At 49.5% G+C, this 23,501-nt stretch overlaps 12 protein-coding genes across 12 annotated transcripts; 3 read left to right on the top strand and 9 right to left on the bottom strand.

Annotated features, from left to right (window-relative positions):
* Positions 1–210: 210 nt before the first annotated feature.
* N7508_004161 (nitrogen permease regulating protein NPR2) lies at positions 211–2,093 on the bottom strand (the record flags this gene model as incomplete). Its single annotated transcript, XM_058462227.1, has 3 exons — positions 211–1,335; positions 1,389–1,525; positions 1,574–2,093. The coding sequence occupies 3 exons, from the start codon at positions 2,091–2,093 to the stop codon at positions 211–213; spliced, it is 1,782 nt and encodes a 593-aa protein (XP_058320852.1).
* Positions 2,094–2,666: 573 nt separating this feature from the next.
* N7508_004160 (uncharacterized protein) lies at positions 2,667–3,563 on the bottom strand (the record flags this gene model as incomplete). Its single annotated transcript, XM_058462226.1, has 1 exon — positions 2,667–3,563. The coding sequence occupies one exon, from the start codon at positions 3,561–3,563 to the stop codon at positions 2,667–2,669; it is 897 nt and encodes a 298-aa protein (XP_058320851.1).
* A 542-nt stretch (positions 3,564–4,105) lies between these two features.
* On the top strand, positions 4,106–6,565 carry N7508_004159 (uncharacterized protein; the record flags this gene model as incomplete). The annotated part of the gene is made up of 6 exons (XM_058462225.1): positions 4,106–4,133; positions 4,244–4,377; positions 4,426–4,729; positions 4,778–5,046; positions 5,095–5,655; positions 5,705–6,565. The coding sequence occupies 6 exons, from the start codon at positions 4,106–4,108 to the stop codon at positions 6,563–6,565; spliced, it is 2,157 nt and encodes a 718-aa protein (XP_058320850.1).
* Positions 6,566–6,929: 364 nt separating this feature from the next.
* Positions 6,930–8,205, top strand: N7508_004158 (uncharacterized protein; the record flags this gene model as incomplete). Its single annotated transcript, XM_058462224.1, has 2 exons — positions 6,930–6,994; positions 7,044–8,205. 2 exons carry the CDS (start codon positions 6,930–6,932, stop codon positions 8,203–8,205), a joined length of 1,227 nt encoding a protein of 408 aa, XP_058320849.1.
* Positions 8,206–9,384: 1,179 nt separating this feature from the next.
* On the bottom strand, positions 9,385–12,251 carry N7508_004157 (urease Ure; the record flags this gene model as incomplete). Its single annotated transcript, XM_058462223.1, has 7 exons — positions 9,385–9,465; positions 9,542–11,458; positions 11,552–11,751; positions 11,831–11,930; positions 12,007–12,033; positions 12,097–12,183; positions 12,231–12,251. 7 exons carry the CDS (start codon positions 12,249–12,251, stop codon positions 9,385–9,387), a joined length of 2,433 nt encoding a protein of 810 aa, XP_058320848.1.
* Positions 12,252–13,070: 819 nt separating this feature from the next.
* On the bottom strand, positions 13,071–13,337 carry N7508_004156 (uncharacterized protein; the record flags this gene model as incomplete). The annotated part of the gene is made up of 1 exon (XM_058462222.1): positions 13,071–13,337. The coding sequence occupies one exon, from the start codon at positions 13,335–13,337 to the stop codon at positions 13,071–13,073; it is 267 nt and encodes an 88-aa protein (XP_058320847.1).
* Positions 13,338–13,701: 364 nt separating this feature from the next.
* On the bottom strand, positions 13,702–14,103 carry N7508_004155 (uncharacterized protein; the record flags this gene model as incomplete). The annotated part of the gene is made up of 1 exon (XM_058462221.1): positions 13,702–14,103. The coding sequence occupies one exon, from the start codon at positions 14,101–14,103 to the stop codon at positions 13,702–13,704; it is 402 nt and encodes a 133-aa protein (XP_058320846.1).
* A 242-nt stretch (positions 14,104–14,345) lies between these two features.
* Positions 14,346–15,623, bottom strand: N7508_004154 (uncharacterized protein; the record flags this gene model as incomplete). The annotated part of the gene is made up of 3 exons (XM_058462220.1): positions 14,346–14,771; positions 14,830–15,201; positions 15,561–15,623. The coding sequence occupies 3 exons, from the start codon at positions 15,621–15,623 to the stop codon at positions 14,346–14,348; spliced, it is 861 nt and encodes a 286-aa protein (XP_058320845.1).
* Positions 15,624–16,826: 1,203 nt separating this feature from the next.
* N7508_004153 (cytochrome b5 reductase family protein) lies at positions 16,827–17,931 on the bottom strand (the record flags this gene model as incomplete). Its single annotated transcript, XM_058462219.1, has 4 exons — positions 16,827–17,395; positions 17,446–17,520; positions 17,569–17,836; positions 17,887–17,931. 4 exons carry the CDS (start codon positions 17,929–17,931, stop codon positions 16,827–16,829), a joined length of 957 nt encoding a protein of 318 aa, XP_058320844.1.
* Positions 17,932–18,683: 752 nt separating this feature from the next.
* On the bottom strand, positions 18,684–19,935 carry N7508_004152 (60S ribosomal eL20 domain-containing protein; the record flags this gene model as incomplete). Its single annotated transcript, XM_058462218.1, has 5 exons — positions 18,684–18,842; positions 18,896–19,072; positions 19,131–19,315; positions 19,717–19,816; positions 19,876–19,935. The coding sequence occupies 5 exons, from the start codon at positions 19,933–19,935 to the stop codon at positions 18,684–18,686; spliced, it is 681 nt and encodes a 226-aa protein (XP_058320843.1).
* On the top strand, positions 19,856–21,641 carry csn12 (the record flags this gene model as incomplete). The annotated part of the gene is made up of 7 exons (XM_058462217.1): positions 19,856–19,959; positions 20,017–20,607; positions 20,654–20,726; positions 20,884–20,928; positions 20,979–21,040; positions 21,088–21,508; positions 21,558–21,641. 7 exons carry the CDS (start codon positions 19,856–19,858, stop codon positions 21,639–21,641), a joined length of 1,380 nt encoding a protein of 459 aa, XP_058320842.1.
* Positions 21,642–21,870: 229 nt separating this feature from the next.
* N7508_004150 (BTB/POZ domain-containing protein) lies at positions 21,871–23,340 on the bottom strand (the record flags this gene model as incomplete). Its single annotated transcript, XM_058462216.1, has 4 exons — positions 21,871–21,942; positions 22,276–22,549; positions 22,639–23,073; positions 23,123–23,340. 4 exons carry the CDS (start codon positions 23,338–23,340, stop codon positions 21,871–21,873), a joined length of 999 nt encoding a protein of 332 aa, XP_058320841.1.
* Positions 23,341–23,501: the final 161 nt, after the last annotated feature.

Here is a 23,501-nt window from a genome sequence, read left to right as displayed (position 1 = left end):
ATTCTTTGAACACGTCTTCCAACAAATGTTCCAACGCGTATTCTCATACGTATTCTCTATTCCAAGTTCTATTTCTTCCTCCTTATCATGCTGCCCATCAAAGATATATAACAAGCAAAACCAGGGGTATCGACCAGAACCAAGTATCAAAAAGCACAAAAAAACGCCGATTGCACACAATACCAAATTACAAGTACCTCAACCCGTCACTCACCGATGCAAAATCAAAACCTCCCCAGGATACCTCTTCAACCTAGCCGTCAACTCCCTCTCACTAAGCTCCAACTCGGTACAAATCTGATCAAAGCAATGCGTCCCATCAAGATACCTCTCCAAAACCCGATTATCAACCTCCTCAACCTCATACTCCTCAAAGAAGCCCGCCCCATTCCCAATCCCATGTCCATTCCGTCCTCCACTCAGGATTGACCCAGCCCGTTCCCGACTAGACTCCCTCCCCGAAAGAGGCGCTTCATCCCCAACACTGGAAACAGTATAGGGCGTCGTCGTCCCTGTCGTAGCGCGTGACGACGGACCCGTTGCCACAGGTGTGGGTGTAGCCGTTGGGATAGGCGTAGGCATGGCCGTCCCCGGACCGCGCGGGGTTAGCGCTGCGTGGCCGGTTGCACATGCGTATTTGTGGACGCGGTAGAGGAAGCCCTTGATTACGCCGAAGGTTATGAAGCGGCGGATGTCGATGTTTGTTAGGGTTCTGCTGTGCTGGGCGTACCATTGTTTGACGCTTTGGCCTTGTTTTAGGCTGGCGTAGAGCTCCACTAGGGCTACACCGTCTACTATGGCTGGTTTGTGGAGGGGGATTGTTTGGTTGTTCGATAAGGCTGTGGAGGTGTCGCTTGAGGAGGAGAGTGCTGGGTTTGTGCTGTCGTTTGTGTGGTTCGTGGTGGTGTCTGCTTCTTCTGGGGGTCCGAGGAGGGGCCAGATTTCTTCTGCGTCGAAGCGGGAGTCATCGCGGCTTAGGCTTGGGGCTTGGTCTGTTAGGGAGCTTGAGAGGGGGCCTGTGCCGCTGCCGTTTGCGCTGCTTCCGCCTGGGATGAGGGATGGGGGGAGAGGTGAGCTCGGGCCTATTGGGAAGTGTGGTGCGAAGCGAAGGTTGACGTAGCGGGCACATTCTAGTTGCATTGCTTCGTCGCTGCCGATTGTTGCGCTAATTTGGGCGGTTGGGGCGTAGATGGCTGCGAAGGAGAATATGTCTAGGAGGAATAGACAGCCATAGTAGAGGAGGTGGCGGATTGCACGGCAGGTGAGAGAGAAGTCTGTGTCTGCTAGAATGGAGATGATGCGGACACTGTTGATGCCGTTGATATGAGGGACAATCTGATGGTAATCAGTCATTGTAGCCTATAGAACGAAGGCATATATTCACATACCCGCTGCATGGTCAAGTCCCAATTCTCATCCATAAAGGCCTGATACCGCAATGTGAAGAGTGGCACATGCCAGGCCTTGACCGGTGGAGGAGAGGGATAAATTGGGAACAGCTTAATGTTCAGAGTATTCAACTCATCTAGCCAATTATTAGCAATGAGCCTGTAAAAGCAGTTCATGGACATACCGATAGGAATCATGCACTCGCAATAGTTATTCAAATCTTCCATCAGCATCTCGCATAGACTATGCACCTTGCCCTCCCCACTTCTGGAAAAATCACGGGAGAGAAAACCATTCTGCTCCTCTAGGCCGTGCATCAGATCTGCTATCTTCTGCACCACGCTTTTGTACGTGCTAAAGTCGTCCTCTTCGGCGAGGACGATGCAGAAGTTGAAGATGAACTCATTGCGGTCGTATCGCGCTGACTTCATGCAAATTGGGTATCCCAGGATACGGTATCCATTGGTGCAGACTTGCAGGAGGTTTCCACAGAGCCCCTGGCGGGGAATCACAAAGAAGGAGACGTCGGAGAAGGTCAAGTACAGTGACTGCGCGGGTGCCGTGGGGGGAGGGAACGATAGCCCCATCGGGGACTTGGTGGACGACTTTGGGACCTGGAGATAATTGGTAGCTGGTAATGCATGGTAAAGGTTTGACATACCCTCTTGCGTGTCGAATTTGCTGTAGAAGATTGCCTTGATCATCGTGGGGGTGCTGTCGCGAGAGGTTGGAGTGACACTGCTTGGACCATGGAGCGGACTAAGATTTGAATAAAGCAGCGCAAGACACCAGAGGTCAATCAGGCCTGATTTCCCAACAGCCAGGAAGCTAACAATGTCCAGAGTGAAGTGGCATGCGGAGGTGCGGAGAGCTACAAGCTTATCGGGTGTTTGTTCTATTTGCATCACCGCTCTACAGAAACAAAATACAGAGTACTGAGCATAGAGCATTGAATCAGATATAATATGCTAAATGAAAAATAACTTTTGCCGTTTTCAAGTCCAAACAAGATCACCCGTCAAGAACAGAAACAGAGGCAAGGTAATGAGAGAGGTAAGGGTATTAAGTGGGACGCTGATAACCAAGGAAATCTATGCAGTAGCAAAAGACTCTTGTGAATATGATATGGATAATGGTCAACAGAAGAGAAAGGGGAAAGAAGAAGGAGCCAGTCCACTTCAGACAATGCTAGAGGGAAAAGATGCGCCGAAAGAAATGCATACAGTCATAGCGAAGCCTTGAACAAGGATCACATTCAAGTCAGGCAGTCAGAGCAGTCATCGAGCCGCGCCAGAAGTAGGATTGGAGGTGGATGAAAGAGCCGGGCTTGCAAGGATGCTGTCTGGCAGCGAGAACAGGTATGCATCAGGAAGAGACGCAGCGGTCGACACAACACGAGCCCTAATACGGCGCTGAGATCGCTCCGTGCCGAAGCTCAAGGGTTGGTTTGCACGAATGGCATGCACCATGTCGCCGTATCCGCCGCGTTCTCCTGCCTCCTTCAGCCATTGTTCCCAGTCCTCGTCCAGAGGCACATCAACCCCTTGGTCGCGCGCAGCCATTGCGGCTAGAAGGCGGTTGTTCAGTGCAACGCCACAGCTCTCCATTTCCTCGTCACTGTATTCCTCTTCGGTCTCATGCTCTGCTTTGTCGGAGGGATGGGTGCTAGGGGTGCGAGACGCACTTGGGCGGACGGTGTTGTTACTCTGGGTCTCGATTATCTGGTCCTGCTCCTCTGTCCTGCAGAAGTCATCGTAGTGGACCTCAATGGAAGGAAACGGCTGAGGTGATGCTGGTCGGATCGACTGGGCAGTGGTGTCCCGCACTTTGGTCCCTTCTTCAGCCTCGTACCGTTGTCGCGCGGACTTGGTGCCCTCCCACCGGCACAGATCAGAGATCTCCTCCTCGGTTAATTTGAGCTCATCAAAGACTCGGAATAATCTGCGATGCCATGGGAACCGGCTCAGCCGCATGCGATGCGGCCCGTAGGAGTAGTCCAGCCCCGGATATTGCGCTTCGATGCAGTCTAGCGAACCGTAGAAATGGGATGTCTCGACGCGCACTTCGGGGACGAGGTTTCGGGTAATGTGAGCAGCAAACGAACCGGGTTCGTTTGTGCGAGGTCGTGGAAACGTGGCGTTAAACACGATCTGGGCCAGCGAGGGTTTACGCATGTTGATTGAGGTGAGGTGAGTGATAAGTGCAGATGCAAGAATTAAGGAGGTCCCTGGAATGTCCAGGAATTAAGATCCCCCCTTTGTCGGGAAGAAATGAAAGTCACTGAGACTATGTTAAAGTGAAGTCTTCAAAATGACAAAAATGAAAGACCGATCAGGTGCCCAGCTGACGTTTCGGCTCTTTGACCCTTGAGGATTGGAGGTCTCACAGGCATGAGGAACTATACACATTGAGACCTCTAGGAGGAAAAAGTGAAGAAGGGAGGAAATCGGAAGAATGGGCCTATATAACTACGCATGCGCTGGCAAATGGCTAGATTTGGTGTCCTGCACGGCCAGCTGTTCCGACTAGTGCCTCATAGGTACGGAGTACGGAGTACAGGAACTCGAATCGGATAGGTCAATAATATGCAATTCATTTTATTCAAACCAATGAAGATTTAGCATATTTCACTTTTCTTTTATTCCCACGTCACGTGCATATCCAACTCATACATAGTGGACTGACTTGCGTTCTCCGTCTGGACCTCAGAGTGGCCATGTCGACCTTTGATGGCGTTGTTGAAGGTGAGACCCGTTTATCTTGCACCCCTTCGGTATTAACCTGTTATAGAGTTCCCCGACATCCGGAGTGAGCCTCATCCTATAGTCTCTATACGTCAGCTAAACAGAAGCAGTCGATTACTTTCGGAATTGCCCTGAGCGGCCTGCGCCACTGGCTTGCTTTCTAAGCCATGTGCATAGTGATCATCTGCAGGGCCTTGAGTCATTTCGAGCGCCGTTCATTTACTGTTCGCCAGCGACACGAGAGGTATGTCGTGTGGCATCATTGACATCACTGTGGCTAACCCTTACTTAGTTACTATTACGGATTGAGCAATATCCGCACCGGATGAACTTTAACAAAGGGATCCTAGAGTCACGCAGACTACACTATAAACATCTCGCAAAACTTCTGGTATTGTGTTCTAATCTCTCTCGGTTGAAGTCAAAGCTTATCCTTGAACAGCGCCCTATCCCGTTGAATACGCCAATAGAGATTGAACTTACCCCACGACGACGTGTCAGGGTAACATTGTTCGATGCCAATCACTGTCCTGGGGCGGTGATGTTTCTGATCGAAGGCGACGGCAAGGCAATCATCTACTCGGGTGACATTCGAGGTAAGTATACAGCCTGTCTACATTGATACCATGACTGACCTCTCTTAGCTGAGAAATGGTGGGTAAGTAGTTTGATTCGCCACCCCATCTTGATACCATACACTCTAGGCCAGAAACGGCTGGAAAGGTTGTATCTGGATACCACCTTTGCGAGCAAGAAAAATCCATTTCGCGAGTTTCCTTCCAAGGCCGAGGGTCTCGCGGAGCTGCTGCAGAAGGTGGAAGCCTATTCTGCTGACACCATCTTCTATTTTCGCGCATGGACATTCGGCTATGAAGATGTATGGATAGCGCTGTCAGCAGCGCTGAACACCAAGGTGACTAATTCGTCAATCTTCGGCTTGGCTATATGCTAATAGTATAAGGTACATGTGGATCGCTACCAGATGGGTCTTTACCGGTCTTTGACCCGAATCCTGGGCAACAAGGGCTCCAGTGAAGCACCTCCACTGTGTGGCTTTGAGCTGGGAAACAGAAATATAGAAGGCTGCTTGAGCAACAATGAGAGCAATCGAATTCACAGCTGCGAACCAGGTGTCGCGTGCGCATCATCTCGTGGACCCAAATCAGTCTATATCATGCCGATTGTCAACCGCACCTCTGCCGGTACAGAAATCCCCGAAGTTGGTGCAGGCGGTGGTGTCGGGGATCTATACCAAACCCATGAACTTGAGCTACCGGATGAGTCTGCCATGGCTGAGCTAGAGAAACTTTGTTCTCAGCGTATACAAGATCAAGAGGCGCTGTCTCAGATGCGAAATGCATTGAATAATGCATTTCACTCAAGAAAAAAAGCGCTCTCACTTGATACATACGGCTTGAGTGAAGAAGGGGAGATCACACTAGAAAATCTAGTGACTGCCCTTAGCCATGGTCCTTCGGCTTCCACCGATGAGTCCTCTGGGCCTGATCTGCCCAATACAATAGTGAGTATCCTTTCCCTTTACATTTACAACATCTCTAACAAGGAAACAGCGCTTCCCATATTCCCGACACTCTTCGTACTCCGAATCATGTGAATTGGTCGCTGCATTCCGACCCAAAGACATCCATCCATGCACGGTGGACCCCTCGTCATGGAACGAGAATGTCTCTATTCGAACTTTATTCGGCCACCTCTGTTCGGAAAATAGATTTGCCCACGATGAGCATATGCGGCAGACCTTGGCAGATGAGAGCGATGGAGAAGGTCTGCGCGCAAAGAAGAGACCTCGTCTTGACTTCGACCTTTCTACCCAATCGACAGATACAAGTGATGGGACCGGAGATTTCAGCCTTCACACGATTCACTTGAGTCAACATGTCCAACCTCGAATCACTGCGAATCAAGCGAATATATCCGATGTTTCAATTACACTCGACAAACCCCAGGTCCACGTAGAACAAGCCCTCTCCTCTCAGGCCAGTATCCTACCATCTACATGCTCTACAGATAATGAAGATGGTTATGGACCCATCAATATTAAGGAAGTAGCCCCAGGAAATACAGAGCCTTATCCTACAATCCCAAACCCCGAACCAAAGTCACCAAGCATAATCGATCTAACTACCGACGATATGACCTCCCCCATCCACCCCGACACTCAAAAACGAGAAAGTCAACTCACGGATTCATTCCCTCTCTCGATTTCTGAGTCGGCACTCGCATCATCGGACCAAAGACTTGTGGATAGTGGCACACAAATCTCAGAAAAGGATGATGCAAGTCTACGTCTCTCACGTCGTGCTCGTATTGCCGCTTATCTTGCTGCACGAGAGGATACGTTTACAGCATGGACGAATGTCTCGCTTGTTACTGCGAGGGATAATCATACCGAAGAGGAGATCGAACTATAGGCTAAGCTTAATGCTCGCTCCAATCTTGGTCTAGATCTCTCTTTTGCTACCTCAACTTTTCCTTCCTTGTTAAATATATGATACCCCATTTGAATTGACTACGCTGTTTATTTCCCGGTGTCTCGCAACAAAAAGCATGTTCTTGGTAAATGTTATGACGTTGTCGGACTCCACTGTTTTCTGCATTTGAAAGCGAGGTCAAATGAGGCGCAATCTTATGGGATAAAGAACCACAGAGACTATCATCTTTTAGCTTACATTCTAGTGTGAATCATTTCTCAACAGGCCACGTGACATATCTCGCCGTGAACATTCGCATTCAGCTTTCTAACCCATCATCTTCTCATTTCCACACAAATTTCATATGGCTTCCGAGTCATTCAAGAAGCAGCTCTCATCCTACGCTAAATACTCATCCGCAGACAGATCGTATGGTAATCCCAAGAAACCAACTGACGAGAAAAACTAACTCCGCCAGGTTTGAGGCTCCTCGCCTCACTCTAACCTTTCAAGTGAGACCCCGTTACGACCTTGACTATAAACCCTGGGACGAAATATGTTTCGTGATTACGAGAGCAGCGGATGACCCACAAAAACAAACATGCATTATTCATTGGGACCCTATCGAAGATGGATTCAACAGTGGAGATATACTGCTTCTTCGACACGAAGCCGGCCAACTACGGCCCGTTCCTTCTAACCAGCCATGTACAAAGTCCATCCATCCACGACAAGTATCAGTCTCGAACAAATGCTTCAAACAACTCGATCCAGGCGACAGAGTTGATTGGTTCAAACCGACCATACCCTCTACCTCTTTTGGGTTTGCCAATGGACAGTCCTGGGAGATAGTATGGAAAGGAGGACAAATCCCTTTATGGGATTGGGGAACATTAGCAGAACACGATGGCAGCCAGATCGTTCCAAAATCTCCGGCAATTATCCTTCCCAGCAGACCACCTCAGTCATTCGAGTTCACCGACGAAGAGAGTGACATAGAGGACGAAACGGTCTTATATCCGTCTTCGCCGATCCCTCTTTCCCCCTCTGCTCGAGTAATCGATGCACCGGTGCTCAGCATGAGCATCGCTGGTCCTGAGACCTTATCAATGACTGATCGTGTTCGTGGGAGAATTCACTACCCTGTCACCATCACCATCACATATGATCCGGCTCCTGGGCCCCCCGATGACAGACCTGTTATCTTCCATGTGTGCGTCTTTACCAGTATCGATCGCTACACCGGTGGATTCAAGCTCTACTTCAAAGACAGTGGTGAATGGATTCCATATCAAGTCAACCCTATCTTCATGCACCATGCCTATAGATTCTCCAAGCCCGAGCCGTTTAATGTTGGCCAGAACGATGGGGATCAATTTCAAGCTTTGAGACCTGGAGAATCGTGGTCATTTACGCGGGAAGTGACTGATTTTCCGAAGAATGCAGCACCCGGTCATCAATTTCGGTATCGGTTTAAGGGGACTTCGCCTGAGTGGTGGGATTGGGGTAACTTCCAAGATCATGATAGCACTATAGTATGGCTTGTGGAGGATAGGCTTAGCGATCCAAAAGATAATGATGGCCGGCCTGCGATTGTTATCCCGGCTAGTAACTGGGTCGAGTTTAGGTTAGTTGAATGATACTGCGGTGTCAACTAGGGTTTCAATTGTAGGCTGTTGTACCTGTCATGCAGGTTATAAAAAAGGTGCTGGTATTACTTGTTATGTTATTTAGGTTTGAATAAGCATTTCTATACTTCATGGAAGGCGATTTGCTGTACAAAGAAACATGTCCAGACAATGATCAGGGACCTCTCTTCAATTGACCAGTGAGACATATTGAATATTTCCAGGTAATGAGACATATCACGCCAACTCACCCTTTGATAGCTAGAGAAATATGAGCACAGTATGAGACAGATAACGAGACGGAACAATGCTTTGTCTTCTCCTTTCTACCGTCTTCCCAACGGCAGTTAATCTGTATGCTTTGGTGACAGGCGTATAAATACAAGCCGATAATCAAATCTTTAAACAAACCTCCCAACCAAGCAAAAGCCAAAAATGCCCCGAGGCCCAGTAAAAACCTACCGAGAAACCCAAAAAGTCCTCCTAAACTCCCTCCTCCACCAATCAAAAACCCTACGAACAAACCCAGCATCAGCACCAGAGGTATCAACGGCACTCTTCGGGCTAATCCCACAAGTGGAAGCCCTCAAAGCGGCATCAATGTCCATGGCTAGCTCTACCCGGTACAATGCATATGTGACGTCTAAACCGTATGGGTATTTCAGCCATGAGATTCCGGCTTTGTGTGATAGTATCATTGCTTGTTTGTTTCATTGGGGTGATATACTTGTCTATGGTGATGGGCAGAGGACGGACGGGATTGTTGTTATTGGTATTGAGGGGGTTGCTGGGAGGTTGAGTGTTTAAATTTGATGTTAGTTGTTGGTGCTTGGTGTTTTAACGTACATGGGGAGTTATGGAGTAGATGGGGGTCGATAATCTGAATATCAAAACTAAGACTACGATCAAAGATAAAAGAGATATGAATTGAAAACAAGAGCAGGAGAAAGGATAATAAGTATAAAGAAAAATCGTCACGTTCGTTTGAAAGCTATAACTCATGCACGCAGATAGAAATCAAAAAAAACTCGAGCTGGCTCGCTGTCAAACAACACCAAAATGATATGAAGAAAAAAAAAATAGTAGAAGCAAGAGCGATGAGGTATAACGTAGGACTTGCAAGGCCGTGAAAAGAAGTAAATGCTAGTATGGGGAAGGGGACGGGGAAGGGGAAGGGGGTATGCGAAATGTCTAGAAGATATAGTATGCCTGTGTCAGGGGTAGTTCGGAGGCTGGTTCGGCGTCGCAGAGCATGTCGTCTGCTTCGACGGTCTATTCAGGGTAGATGTTAGTTCTGTATACCAGGTGGATTGCCATAAAACAGCTTGCAAAAGGGAGGTAAACTCACATAACTCTCCGGATCAACTTTCATCTTCGGCATTGTGTCATTGAATTTCATATCCTTTTTCCCGATAGTACGACAGTTCTTAACGGGAATGATCTTTTTCTTCAATCCATATGACTGGACGATTCCAGCATCGATAGAAGCCTGCGAGACGAACATGATGGATGTTTGGGGGACGCGTACACCAAACATCGGCCGCATAATCATCGGTTCAATGGTCGGGATCGAAGCATTCGGATCACCCATCTCCGCAACGGCAATCATACCACTCTTAATCACGGAGACCGGCTTCGTTCCAAAGCTACTAGCCTTCCACATGACCAAGTCGGCCACCTTTCCAACCTCCACACTACCAATGGCATGCGCCATGCCCTGTGCCAAGGCCGGGTTGATGGTATACTTGCTGATATACCGCTTAACGCGGAAGTTATCAGCGCCACTATCGGCATCCGATCCAAGTGGTCCACGCTGCGTCTTGTTCTTGTGCGCTGTGTGCCATGTACGCAGGATGACTTCACCGCAGCGGCCCATGGCCTGTGAGTCTGAGGACATCATGCTGATTGCGCCGAGGTCGTGGAGAACGTCTTCGGCGGCGATGGTTTCCGCGCGGATACGGCTTTCCGCGAAGGCTACGTCCTCTGGGATGTTCTTTGATAGGTGGTGGCAGACCATTAGCATGTCCAAGTGCTCGTCCAGGGTGTTGAGGGTGAAGGGGCGGGTTGGGTTTGTGCTGCTTGGTAGGACGTTGGGGTGTTCGACAACGGAAATGATGTCGGGTGCGTGGCCGCCTCCTGCGCCTTCGGTGTGGTAGGTGTGGATCGTGCGGCCCTTGAAGGCTTCGATTGTTTGCTCGACGAAGCCGGATTCGTTGAGGGTGTCAGTGTGGATCATGCATTGCACGTCGTATTCATCGCAGAGTTCCAAACACTTGTCGATTGCTGCTGGGGTTGAGCCCCAGTCTTCATGGAGCTTGAGACCGGCTGCTCCTGCTAGGATTTGTTCTTCGATGCTCTTTCGGCCGCAGTCGTTGCCCTTTCCTGTGATTCCGATGTTGATGGGTAGACTGTCGCATGCTTGCATCATCTGGCGCAGGTGGTTTGGTCCGGGGGTGCAAGTTGTCGCGTTTGATCCAGTGCTAGGACCGGTTCCACCACCAAGGAAGGTGGTGATACCTGAGGCCAGGGCCTCATCCACTTGCTGAGGACAGATCAAGTGAATATGCGTGTCAATACCACCAGCAGTAATGATCTTGTTCTCGCCAGCAATGACATCCGTCGACGAACCAACAACCAAATCGGGATGCACGCCATCCATGACATCGGGGTTTCCAGCCTTGCCAATGCCAGCAATGATCCCATCCTTGATACCAATATCGGCCTTGTAGATGCCAGTCCAATCGATGATCAAGGCATTCGTAATAACAGTATCAACGCACTCCGCATGGCCGCGACCCGAGGCCTGACCCATACCTTCACGCAGTGTCTTACCACCACCAAAGGCACACTCATCACCATAATTCGTCAGATCCTTCTCGACCCGAATCCAAAGATCAGTCAAGCCCAATCGAACCAGATCACCAGTCGTAGGACCAAACATGCGCGAGTACGCCTCGCGCTCCATGGAGAACCCAGAAACAAGCGCACGATCGGCCTGTGGTTCAGGCACATGCGCAAAACCGGCAGTCTGCAATTTGGTCACGATCTCCTCGGCGCGGTTCATTTCAACAGGTCCATTTGCCAACCAGTTTCCTCCGCGGATGACTCGGTTGCCGCCGATCTCGACCAGTGTCACGGTCTTGGTGTCGCCAGGCTCGAAACGAATGGATGTACCAGCGGGAATATCCAACCGGAATCCATAGGACTGGATGCGGTCGAAGTGCAGCTGCGGGTTCGTTTCAATGAAATGGTAATGCGATCCAACCTAGAAAAAATTAGCACGGAAGTCCAATCATGCCGATTTCCCAGATCGCTGTCCCAGTCTCATTTTCCGCGCACGAATTGTACATGTACATACCTGAATCGGCCGATCGCCCTTACTCATAACCTTCAACTTAATGCGCCTTCGCCCACTGCTCAATTCGACGCGCGCATGCTTGGCCGGAATAACCGCTCCAGGCATCTTCTCCGGGTGGAAGTCCTCGGGATCGGGATCGGGGAAGGCCTCTGGCGCAGGCACGGGCAGGAAACTGCCGTACAGCGCTCTTTCGAGATCACCTTCATTGCTACTTATGGGGTGGTGCACGGTGACGAGGTAGGTGCCAGATATGAAAGTTCCCTCGACTTGTAGCTCGACTAGTGTTGCGACGACGGAGGGGGAGGACGTGGCGACGGCCGAGCATTGTTTTGCCGATTGACATGAGATCGGCGACGGAGTAGTGGCCATCGCGGATTAGCTGGTGTTCGTTAGTCAACTGTTCGATTGTATGGTATGGATGTGGATCTGTATATCCCTGGACGGAGAGTACGCACCTCGTGCAGCACGGACGAGATCAAGGCCTAGTTGGAAGTGGGGATTAGCATGGTGCACAGTATCCCACAAGGCTGAGACAGTCTACATACCACAGCTTCAGCATGGTTGAGCCGCACTCCACGTGCTAGACGTCTCTGTGCCAAGAACCCGAGGTGCGCAATAGTGAGCTTATCAAGCTACCAGGGTGTCAGTTGTTGTTTGTCTCGAATTCCGCGCCACTTACCTCCTTTGGAACGAGCTGCATGGCAGTGGAACCCCAACCTGGGTCTTGGCGTACAGGGTAGGAATAGCACCAGGGTTAAAGATGTCAAGAAAAGAGGTTAGACAGGTGACAGGTAGTATGTGATATGTGATATGTGGTATGGAGGTCAACCTTGAGGTCAAACATAAAAAGAGGAATGTGGGGATATTTGACTGCCGTTCGTTTCCCGAGATAAGAAGTCGGTGATAAGTGCCGCGCAGGCCGATTGGGTCGGGCGATGCTGTTTGGCCGTTTTAGTCAAGGCTTTGCTAATTCGTTGAAATCGAATGGAAAATGACTGTGTGTGAGTGGAGGAGGACCTGAAGAGACCCGCTTATCTGATGGTTATCTGTTTAGCCATTTGGATTTCTATACTCTACTCTATACTTGCACTTCACCCTCGAGATTCTCCGACTTTACAACGTTTACACCTTCTATATATGGAAGCGATCCTGTACAATTGCTAATACGTACATAAGAAATCCCGTCGTTCAATTTTCGCTATAAGAAGGTGAAACAGCATGTCGAGATAGGAATCATTGCTGGGGATGAGGAACAGATCCGAAATGTCGATCTTGACACATGTGTATAGATAATATACAAAATAATACTTTGTACATGAGGATTTCACTACAACAAGAAACCACTTCTCTTTCACCAAGCGGACCCTCTTCAACTAGATACAAATGTTGCGGTGGCTGCAAAGGTGGCTGCCACTATAACCGATGCACTTTCCCGGGATTCCAGGAATGACACAATTGACACAATTAAGATGCGAAAATCGGTGATTTGATATGAACACGTCGGAAAGCTCTGATCTCGTTATGTATAAACCTCCATGGGCCTTAAACGAGCGTCTAACTGCGTTTTAATCTCACTACTGACGTGAGCAACAGGCAGGCCATTGACGTCTTCAATCGTCCAATTGCCGCTTTGAGTATCGACTGTGATATTTGGTCGAGCGACCATGAACTCTGTCAGTTCAATCTCAGTGGCAAGAAGTTCGCCCATAGTTTGGAAAGGCACAGCACTGCCTATGGCAATGCTGAAGAGGTGGAAGAAGAAGATCAAGAAAATGGTGAATAGCATTTTGAATCATAGAGTATCTTTGATGTTCGTTGTTTCAGAACAAATTGGGATAGACTGGCCATGTTTGAGAAACCCAGCAGCCTACTAAGACGATTTCTGATTCTTCATTCCATAACGTGATACAAATCAATCGCTTCGCCAGGTCAAGTTCATTATTCTATCATACCATGTCCCACGGCTTTCGGGCGCCGAAAAAAAAGCCCCCACGAGTAACTCATCAAGGCAAGGCTATTTCCAGAGGTAGCAAAAACAATGTAATTGACACCGTGAGACGACCAGGGGCTTGTCTCACACCTAGCCGAGCACACATCACCCTTGTCTCACAGCCCTCTAGGCTCTAGGCTCAGGTGCCGAAGCATTGACCCTAAAGCTCTTTGTGATCGTTTTCCAAGTGCTGCTTAGACGCGGCTTCAAAGCACTTCCGACAAGGAATCTTTCCCTCGCATACGTCGCATTCCTCGGGTTCCGGCAGCTCACCCGCTGCAATCATGGCATCAATTTCCGCATTTCCGCGGTCGACGTATTCACACAGTTCATCCGAAGCCACAGCGAGAAGCTTGTTATCCATGTCCTTGAAGTAGTGACCACCATTCTCAGGCCACATGCAGGCATCTAGGTTTGCAATTTGGAACTCGCGGGCTTCGTCGTAGTTCTTCAGGATGGGAAGAAACTCTGGAAGAGGGCCTTTGTAACGGGGTGTTGTCATAGCGAGGGTGTGGGTGAGGGTGAGACAGGTGATGGCTAAGAGAGAGATGTGGAACAGCATGGAGGTTGCGATGAAGGTGACGGGGGTGGGTGAAACGAGTAATTCCAAGGGAAAGAGCGAAAGTAGCACAAGTAAACCACGTAAACGTTGGAAGTAACAAGTGTCATGTGATGAATTGTAATGATGAGTAGCTGGGGCTAAATACAGTTCAAGATCGAATTCAGTTCAGTTTTCCCTAACGCCAAAAGCCCAAAGAAAGAGGGATACACAATTCCCACGGCAAATACAGCTTAGACAGACACTTAAGAGGTCTCGCTCTTGCGCTTCTTTCCACCCTTGCGCTTGGTATCAGCGGGTGTTTTGTCCTTGCTGGCAGACGCGGGCTCAACAACGGCAGCCTTGCGGCCTCTCTTCACGGGCGACTTGGCAGGTGTCTCGGCCTCCTTGGCCTTGCTGATACGAGGACGCTTAACGGTGCTGCGGGGAGGAGTGGGAGTCTTGGCCTTGGGGGGAGACGGAGACTCAGACTCGGAGTCGGAAGAGGTGTCCTCGTCAGACTGGGCGGGCTCGGCTTCGGGCTCAGCTTCGTGTTCCGGCTCGGCACCGGCAAAGTCCTGTTGCAGCTGGGTCGCGGCGGGGTCGTGGTCCTCTTCGGCCTTGGTGGCCTTGTATGCGGCCATGTCCTTCTTATACTTTTCATAGTTCTCGGCGTAGATCTGCTTCCAGACCTGTAGTGGGGTTAGTATTGGTACGTATCAATTGGCTGAAGTGGAAGGATATGCTTACCGCGCGGTCCTTCTCATCCATATTTTGCCAGCGGCGGGTACCCTCATCAGCAACATCCTTGGGGCGCGCATTGTCACCAAGATCCTCGGCAATTTGAGGACGGTTGGTCTGCATAAACAGGAAGTAGGGAGTGAGGGCGCGCTTTGGCGCATTGGGGTCGGCGGGGGCGCGCTTGCGCTTCTTAGGACCGCCAGCCTCGGACTTGGCACCGGGGCTGCTGGCGCGGCCGGGGAAATCTCCACCAGTGAATGTGGGACCGAGAGGGAGCTCAATGTGGGCGCCCTCACCGTCGGTGATGCTCTTAACGTGCTGGACGTAGGCTTTGCCCAGGTCGGCGAGGTAGCTTTGGACCTCCATCAGGCGCATGACAATCTGGTATTGTTAGTAATGCCATTGGTATAGACGAGTAACAGTGGTTGCTTGATTGGGGGTTTGCGGGCAATGAATGGGGGTTGATGTTCGGCGCGTGGCTGGTCGAGGTGCGCACCACATTTCAGAGCGCGACATAATGACAGCGAGGGGTTATTTGTAACGGGAAGCTCGGCATGCTGCTGTAAAAGCTTTACAAAGTATCTGTAAAGCTTCAAAAGCACAATTTATAGCTCTGGTGTAGACAAAAAGTAAAGATGAATATGAGACGCGTAACGCGGACAAGAAAACAACACGCAGAAAAGTGACAAAACGAAAAAAGACGGAAAAAAACACGAGGTTTAAAAAGCAAAGAGGCATACCAAGTCACCAGCCCGACGGAGCTCTTCTTTGTTGACCTCAACGGTTTCATTGTTGGAAGACATGGTGGGCGGTCTCTGCAGGGTTGAAAGAAGGTGAAAAGAAAGAGATTTTCGGGGGGGGGGGGGGGGGGGATAGGAGAGCCGAGAGAGGGGCCCACTGGCCATGGACACCCCGAACGCACCGGGCAGTCAACGCTACTTTCGGCTTAGGTTCGACTGGTGTCATGCGACCCCAAACTTCAGGGATTCCTGGGCACCGGTGCTCCCATTCCCAAGCCCCCGGTGACCTGGGGGTGACACTGATGATTTTTTTCTTCTTTCTATAACACACCCATGGTGTGACTGCTTTATGTATCGATTATGTTTTAGACTACTTTAGGCCTTGTCTTTAACCATCTATCACTTTTAGATGGTTTTGGGGGATACGTAACTGGTCTCTTCATGGCTCTTAGCAGGTGCCATGGTGATTTCATATGATTGGGCTTTCATATTGCACGATGGAGTCTATACGTAATTGACATTGTTCGCTTTTTTGGAGGTTTCCTAGTCCAAATTTGTTTTTCCAGTTATCGCCCATGTTGTGGTAGACAGCCTTGAACATGCTGTCCTTTGGGGGGGTGCGGCTGGGAGATGTCGTGCAGGCTAGGCGCCCCGCCTACCCCCCTCCCCTTCTCAATTCTTCAGGGCCGCCGAAGGCTTGCAGAATGCCTACTGAGGGTCCAACTTTGTTTAAACTATCAATGCTGCAGAACATATGTGCTTGCTTGTCCTAACGCCTTTTCGAGGATAGATTTCAAATTGCTAACTTTCAATTTTCTGCTTTATCTTCGCTCACCTTATGAGAGCTCTACATTTTCCTTCCTCTACCCCTCTTTCTAGAGCGTGTACAATGTAGTCCGTACTCTGAATGGTATCTTTTCACCTCGATCGGCATATTCCAGAATACTAGACAGCCCGGTTCCGTTATTGCTTCCCTTTTGACATTTAAATCAATAGCAAACTTCTCATTGGCAAATACTTTTGTACTGCAGAATGCTTCATCTACAAGATATATATATCCACAGTTCCACTTCGCTATACCAATTCTAGATCCCTTGACTTTTACTATTCATTGAGAAAATCTATTTCTATAGATATTTTAACAATTATTTCAATTCAATATCTAATGACGAAATATCAGCCTGAATACGTGGCAGTGCGCTCAAAAATGAAACCAATGTACACGTCTATCCTACACGTATTTCCGGCCATCTATTCTGTAACCATCTAGAACTTGAAAACCTGCTCCTTGCTGTAGCCGAGCTCCTTCAGGATACCGTCAAGCTCACCCTGGTCCTTGGGGCTGACCTTGGGACCAGAGATAGCCTTGTACATGGGGGGAGGACCACAGATGAAGAGCTTGATGTTTTCCTCCTTGGGCTCGGGGAGGACAGTCTTCAGCAGCTCCTTGGAGATGAAGCCCTTGCCGCCGGTCCACTCCTTGGGGGGCTGGTCCAGGACGTAGAAGGCCTTGAAGCGCTGGGGGTAGGTGTTCTCGAGCTCCTCGAGCTCCTTCTTGAGGAGGATGTCCTTCTCGGAGACGTTGCCGAAAACGAGGGTCACCTTGGTCTTGTCCTCGGGGTTCTTGAAGATCTGGCGGGCGAGCTGGTACATGGGGGTGATACCAGTGCCACCGGCGATCAGGCAGACGTGGTTGTGCTTGTTGGCCTCCCAGGGGTACTTGACAATAGGTCCCTTCATGGACAAACGCTGGTCGACGTTGAGGGAGTGGATGTGCTCAGACATGGGGCCACCGGGGTAGGCCTTGACAACGAGCTCAAGGTATCCGGGGATTTCTGATTCGTCAGTAGGGAATTTTGATGTTCATGGTCGTGACTGAACTTACCCTCATCGCTGGTGGGGGTGTAGGGACGGATAACAGCCTTGCCGCCCTCGGGCTTAAACTTGGTCAACAGGGCAGCTGAATGAGGTTAGCGATGGATTTAACGGTGTGGCTCAGACTACTCACAGGCAACGGGAAGACCGGAGACAGCGTCCTTATCCTCATACTCGAAGCGGAGACGCTTGGTGTTGCCGCTGAGGTTCTCAATGGCAGCTACCTTGAGGTCGATCCACTCCTCACCATTGAAGACCTTAGGACGTTCCTTAGGCTCGGCAACAGCGCTAGTGCTGTAACGGTAGACACCAGCAGCCAGACCAGCGAGACCAACACCGACATAGACGGGGGTCAAGTTGGCCTTCTTGGGAGCGGCATCCGCAGAGTACTTGCGGAGGCTCTGTGAGGGGCTTAGCTTGAGTCCCAATAGACAAAATAATGGCAGCTTACCTGCTTAAGGGGCTGTGCGCAGCGGAATGATTGACGGGCAAACATGATGGCTATGAATTGGGGGAGTGTGGAAGGGAGGAAGTGGAAGAATTCGGATTACATATGCGAGAGCGGACAGCTCCCTCCCGAGCATGACGCAATTACGGTTCCTGGATTACTATGTCATCGCGGATTTACGGATTTGCCTGCAGTTGAGTTGATTGGGTGTTTAGTAGATTAATATCTCTATTCGATAGAAAGCTGGCAACTTGCAAATTATATATGGCAATTGAGAACAACAGATTGACACCTAATATGCAAGGCAGCAAGGCAACAAGGCCAACATCGGTAACCGCGGACAGTTGGACTCGGACGCCGAATTCCGGATTCAAATAATCAAAGTCAAGTCCGATATTTTAATTAGAGAATCAGATTGCAATATTGGCCATCTTGGTTTCAGAACCATTGATATGTTCTCCTGAATCCACAGAACATACTTCAATCAACTGCACAAGGTGAATTTGTGCACAGTACGTGAATGAAGATCTAATGTGGGATGCACGTTCTGATAGCCAGATCCCGAGTTCACATGTATCATAATGGCATAATATAAATCTACACCTTACTGGGATATCAATGATTCAAGAAACCCGATGATTTTTTTCAAAATAACCTAGAGATGCCACCATACGGGACTAGAGACATCCAACCATCTCGCCCATCCGGACAGTGGTTTCCACAGACCATCTTTCATGCATGCTTGGCCATAAAACAGTCATTCATCCACACACTCCAAACCCAAACCCAGAACGTTACATTTAAGCAAAGGTTGAGGGGCGAGAGTGAGTGAAGATCTTCTTGCCAACCTTGCCACCAGCGCGGTGGGGCAGGGGGAACTTGAGATCCTTCTGGAGGAGCTGCTTGATGTAGGGGCGGCGGATGCTGTCGTTGTCGTCGATCTCAACAACCTTGAGGATCTGTGGGATTTGTTAGAATTGAACTGGGTATCTCGGATATTCAAACAACGTACGTGGATGGAACCGAAACGGGAACGGTGACGGGCAGCCATGTCCTGGTAGAGGGCCTCAACAGCGTCGGTGCGGCTCATCTCACGGAACTCCTTGTACATGTTGTGGGTACCGGAGCGCGAGTCGTAGCGGATCCAGATACCGAAGTTCTTGACCTTGAGGGGACGCTTCTCGGAGATCTAGAAAGAAATCAGTACTGCTGTTTTTTTCTTCCGTGCGGGTTCAGTCCCAACATACCACGTTGAGGGTGACGATCTCGCCGTTGGCCTTCTTCATCTTGCGGAGAGCAGACATGAAGTACCAGAAGCGCGACTTGGCCACAACGGTGTTGGGCGCAAAGATGCGCATGCGGTACAGCTTGGGCGTGGGGTTCGCCTCGTTGGGCAGGTGACGCCCGATGACCTGGTACTCAGTAAGACGCCCTGGATATATTCCGTCAGTCATGGTTCTGAATGTGATTTCGAGTCTCCAGATATTCAATTCGAGGGGTGTGACGGTGCGCGAAATTAGTTGGCGAGAGTTCGACAAGTTCAAGGATCGGTTGTGGATGTCGAAAATTTCGAGATTCGATAAAATAACCCAGGTCGACAGCATTGTGCCCCTCCATTGCAGTTGATAACAGTCGTTCATTATCTTGTATCCTTCTCTTGGTGATCCCCATGTCGATATCGTGTCGTCTTGTAGCATCTCGAATTTCGTCCAACAATTGCGCGCACCGTCTCTCAAATAATCCAGGAATATCGGGAAGGGAATAGAAATCACTCACCCATCTAGAAGAATTGAATGTTAGTATTAATCTCTCAATAAATCGAGTCAGAGGTACTCACTGTGATTGTCGCTGTGGTGGTTGAGTCGTTAGTGTGCCGTCGGTGGAAAACGAGAATTGTGAGGTTCCGATTGTGCTTAGGGTTACCGCCCTTGCCCTAAGCGAGTGGAGGCTTCCGCCTCACGCTAGTCCCATTATGGATCCCGCATGCGCCACAGGCAGACCACCTTCACCGCCCTCATCGACCACCAGCCACAGGCTGGGCCTACCCCACATGTCTCCAACAATCAATGGCTTTCTGTAAGTCACTTCCCCCGTACACTGTTGTTTCCACAACTCACCCTGCATTTCACTCAGGCCGGTGAGAGCGGAATTGACAATGGGCACCATTACAACCGGCTTCAAAGATGCCTACCTCAGTGGATCTGGCCCGCATCTAGCTGCAGTGCTCACCCCAATCTCGACGCCCGATGATCCAGACCGACTGCGGACTTTCTACCAATTCTCCAACGCCTCGTTCCTTTCTAAGGACCTCCAATACGCGTTACTCCATGGAAAGAGCCTGAGAATTCCCAAGGCAGAGCAGAATGCCTGGGTTGACATCTTCTCCGCATTCTGGGAAGCTGTTGGCGAGATCCTCAAATGTGAAGATCGTCACCCCGGTGCCAGCATTGTCGCTGTCTTCAATGCGTGGAAGAAAGTTGCCAACACTTTGATCAGAGGATACTCGAGCTCTACCAGCCTCCCTGCTTGGACACTGCCATGCTTGTACACGGTGGGAAAATACCTGCGCATCTTTGCGATCAATGCCGACCTCGAGGCCGCATCGCTGGGCTCGGCTGGCTTTGGTTTTTCGGATGATATCGCAGGAGATTTCGAGAAGAATGCTCACCTGGAGAATGCTGCCCAGATCATCAATCGGATGTTTACTCTTTGTCTCAGTGATAGGTAAGTTTTGATGCGATCTGTCGAGCCATCCTACTAATCTGACCAGGGCACCCATCGAGGAGTCTCGCAAGTGGGGTATTTACCAAATGACCAACCTGTTATTCAAAACTTATTTCAAGGTATGTTCTCTCATTACTATCGCCAGATCCCGCTAATTTCTGTCATTTAGATCAACTCTGTCGGCCTTACCAAGAACATTCTACGTGCCATTAAAGCATCGTCCGCGGATTTACCCCCCTCGAAGCTTTCCCTAAAGCTCACATCGTTACTTTCAAGTATTATGTTGGAGTCATCCACTTCCTAGATGAGAATTACGTAGAGGTAAGTCAAAAAAATTGCTACTGGCGTACCGAGACTAATCCATTGTACAGGCGGAAGAGCATTTGACATGGGCCTGGAAGATGTGCCACAAAGATGCGTTCAAGAACCGAGAGTCAGTACTACAGCTATCCACAGGCTTCTTTCGCTAACAGCTCCCAGATTGATACTCACATATCTTATTCCCTGCCACCTCGTGACTACCCATACACTGCCCACCAAGGAACTTCTTGCGCCATTCCCACGACTTGAACAGCTTTTCCGGTCTCTTTCGACATGCATCAAGAAGGGAGATTTGGTTGGATTCGACCAGGCAATGACCGCTGGCGAGGAGCAATTCGTCAAGAGACGCATTTATTTGCCTCTTGAGCGTGGTCGTGATATTGCTCTTCGCAATCTATTCCGCAAAGTTTTCCTCGCTGGAGGCTTTGAGGAGCCTAAGGACGGCCAGCCAGCAATTCGGCGAAGCCGTGTTCCCGTAGCCGAGTTTGCCGCTGCTCTTCGAGTTGGTACCGACACAAACGGTCGGTCCCGAGTGGATATCGACGAAGTGGAATGCCTACTGTCCAACCTCATTTACAAGGTAAGCCTTGTTGATGTTTACTAGAGGCTCACTGACTGATCATTCTTAGGGCCTCATGAAAGGATACATTGCTCGTGAACGTGGCATCATCGTCCTCAACAAGAAAGGCGCTTTCCCGGATACTGGTGTCTAAGGATAGTCAATAATGACAATAGCAGCATTCGCCGTCAACCGATACCTATCGACAAGGTTTCGATTATGTTGAGTATGTCTATGTTGGACTGCATCAACACGACTGACATACTCAGCTCACATTCCGCAGTACTCAAGATACTGATCTAATAGCTGCAACGCTATTACCGACCAAGATGGTACATCCAGACAAGCAGTGTGATCCTTAGCAAAATGTAATGCAGGTCAACTCAATACCTCCGGTCCATACCTTCGTATCGACCGTTGAGAACATGGCCACAGAGCCACAACGGATCACGAAACTTACGAATTGATAACCAATGAATCAACAATCTTGAATATTTCCATTTGAGTAAAACATAGTGGTACATGAGTATCTGCGCAGTAAGCCTAAATTAAACTCAAGAACAACCAATCCTACCAGCACTCCATCCCATCCAAACCATATCCATACAAACCCAACCCAGCCCAATACACATACACATACATATAAATATACCTATGTCCAACCTAACAAGTCGTAGAGACAGAACTAGAAACCAACTCACCAGCATCAAAATCATCCTAAACAACACGTTAGCAGTCAACCCTCACACCATCATCCCCTTCCAACCCCAAAAGAAATGAAAACTCACCATATGATTACACAAAGCAACAAAAAGATCAAAAAACAACAACCCCCCACGCTCCATCTCCATCTGCATAGTCCCACTTCGCATGAATGTCCCCCGACTCCGAACAATAAGCGCAAGATAATGCGCCCGCAGTCTGGACTCCGTATCAGGCGTATTGGCATATGCAAAGCGCGCACTGGATAGGATCGTGCTGACTGATATATTGGTGTGAAGGCCTTGTTTTCGGAGAGAGAGGCGTTGGAGGGTTGGGAGGGTGTATTTTTGGGCGGCGCAGCTATTGCTCCCAAAATATTGGATTAGTCTCTGTCACTTTTTGGGTATTTGGGGTAGGTTCGATGGGGGTGGTTGGGATTGGGAACATACTAAATGGCCGTATCGCGCAAAATAACACAGCCTGCTTTGTGGTGGTATACGGTTGCCATTGCACTGCCGCTTAATTCCCCGTCACTGCCCGTTGTCTCGATGTCTACATCTTCTAGTTCCCAGGTTTGTTTGTTGGTGTTGTGTCTGAGGCGGGGGTAGTAATCGCCTTTGTAGAGGAATTCTAGGACGCAGGAGAGGACTTCGGCTTGTTCGTCGGGCAAGTCGATGAGTTTGTTTCGGGAACGGGTTGTGCGGGTTTGAGTATGAGTTCGACTTGGTGTTGGGGTTGGTTTTTGGACTTGAGCTTGGGCTTGGTTTTGGGATTGGATTTGAGCTGCGAAGAATGGTGATGTGCTTAGGATTGCTTCATGAGCTGCGAAGAGGCGTTTCTGTGGTCCCACACGAAGCATTACTACTGGGGATGCTGGGGGAGATCTATATCTTGGTTAGTATTTGGCTTTGGTTCTGTGTATGGGTGACATACGTTACGTCTGGAGGATTCTCAAATCTCTTCCTCCGCTCAAGACGACGCATTCTGTCCGAGGAACTGGAACAATCTCTTTCTCTGTCACGCGCTCGCTCTCGTTCCCTCCTCTCTCTATCTCTCGGCGTTTGAACAGCCCTCCGCGATTGAGGCGTGAAAGCTGAAGACTTGCCAGCTCGATACCGAGGCATAGAGGGGGTTTCGGGTGTGCGCAACATGATAGCGTTCTATTATGGTAATTCAAATTTTCCAATTGAAGAGGGACAGGATGGGAGAATACAGAGACATCAAGTTGAAGTTGAAGTGGATATGAGAATGGGAAGATTCAGGGGCTACCTATTCCTATTTATAAAGCTCGATACAAATACCAGCAGTTTCA

Source organism: Penicillium antarcticum (genome assembly GCF_028974205.1).
Source record: "Penicillium antarcticum strain IBT 31339 chromosome Unknown utg000004l_segment0_segment0, whole genome shotgun sequence".
NCBI lineage: Eukaryota > Fungi > Ascomycota > Eurotiomycetes > Eurotiales > Aspergillaceae > Penicillium > Penicillium antarcticum.
Note: the sequence above shows the minus strand (reverse complement) of the source record. Positions and strands in the feature narration are given on the sequence as shown.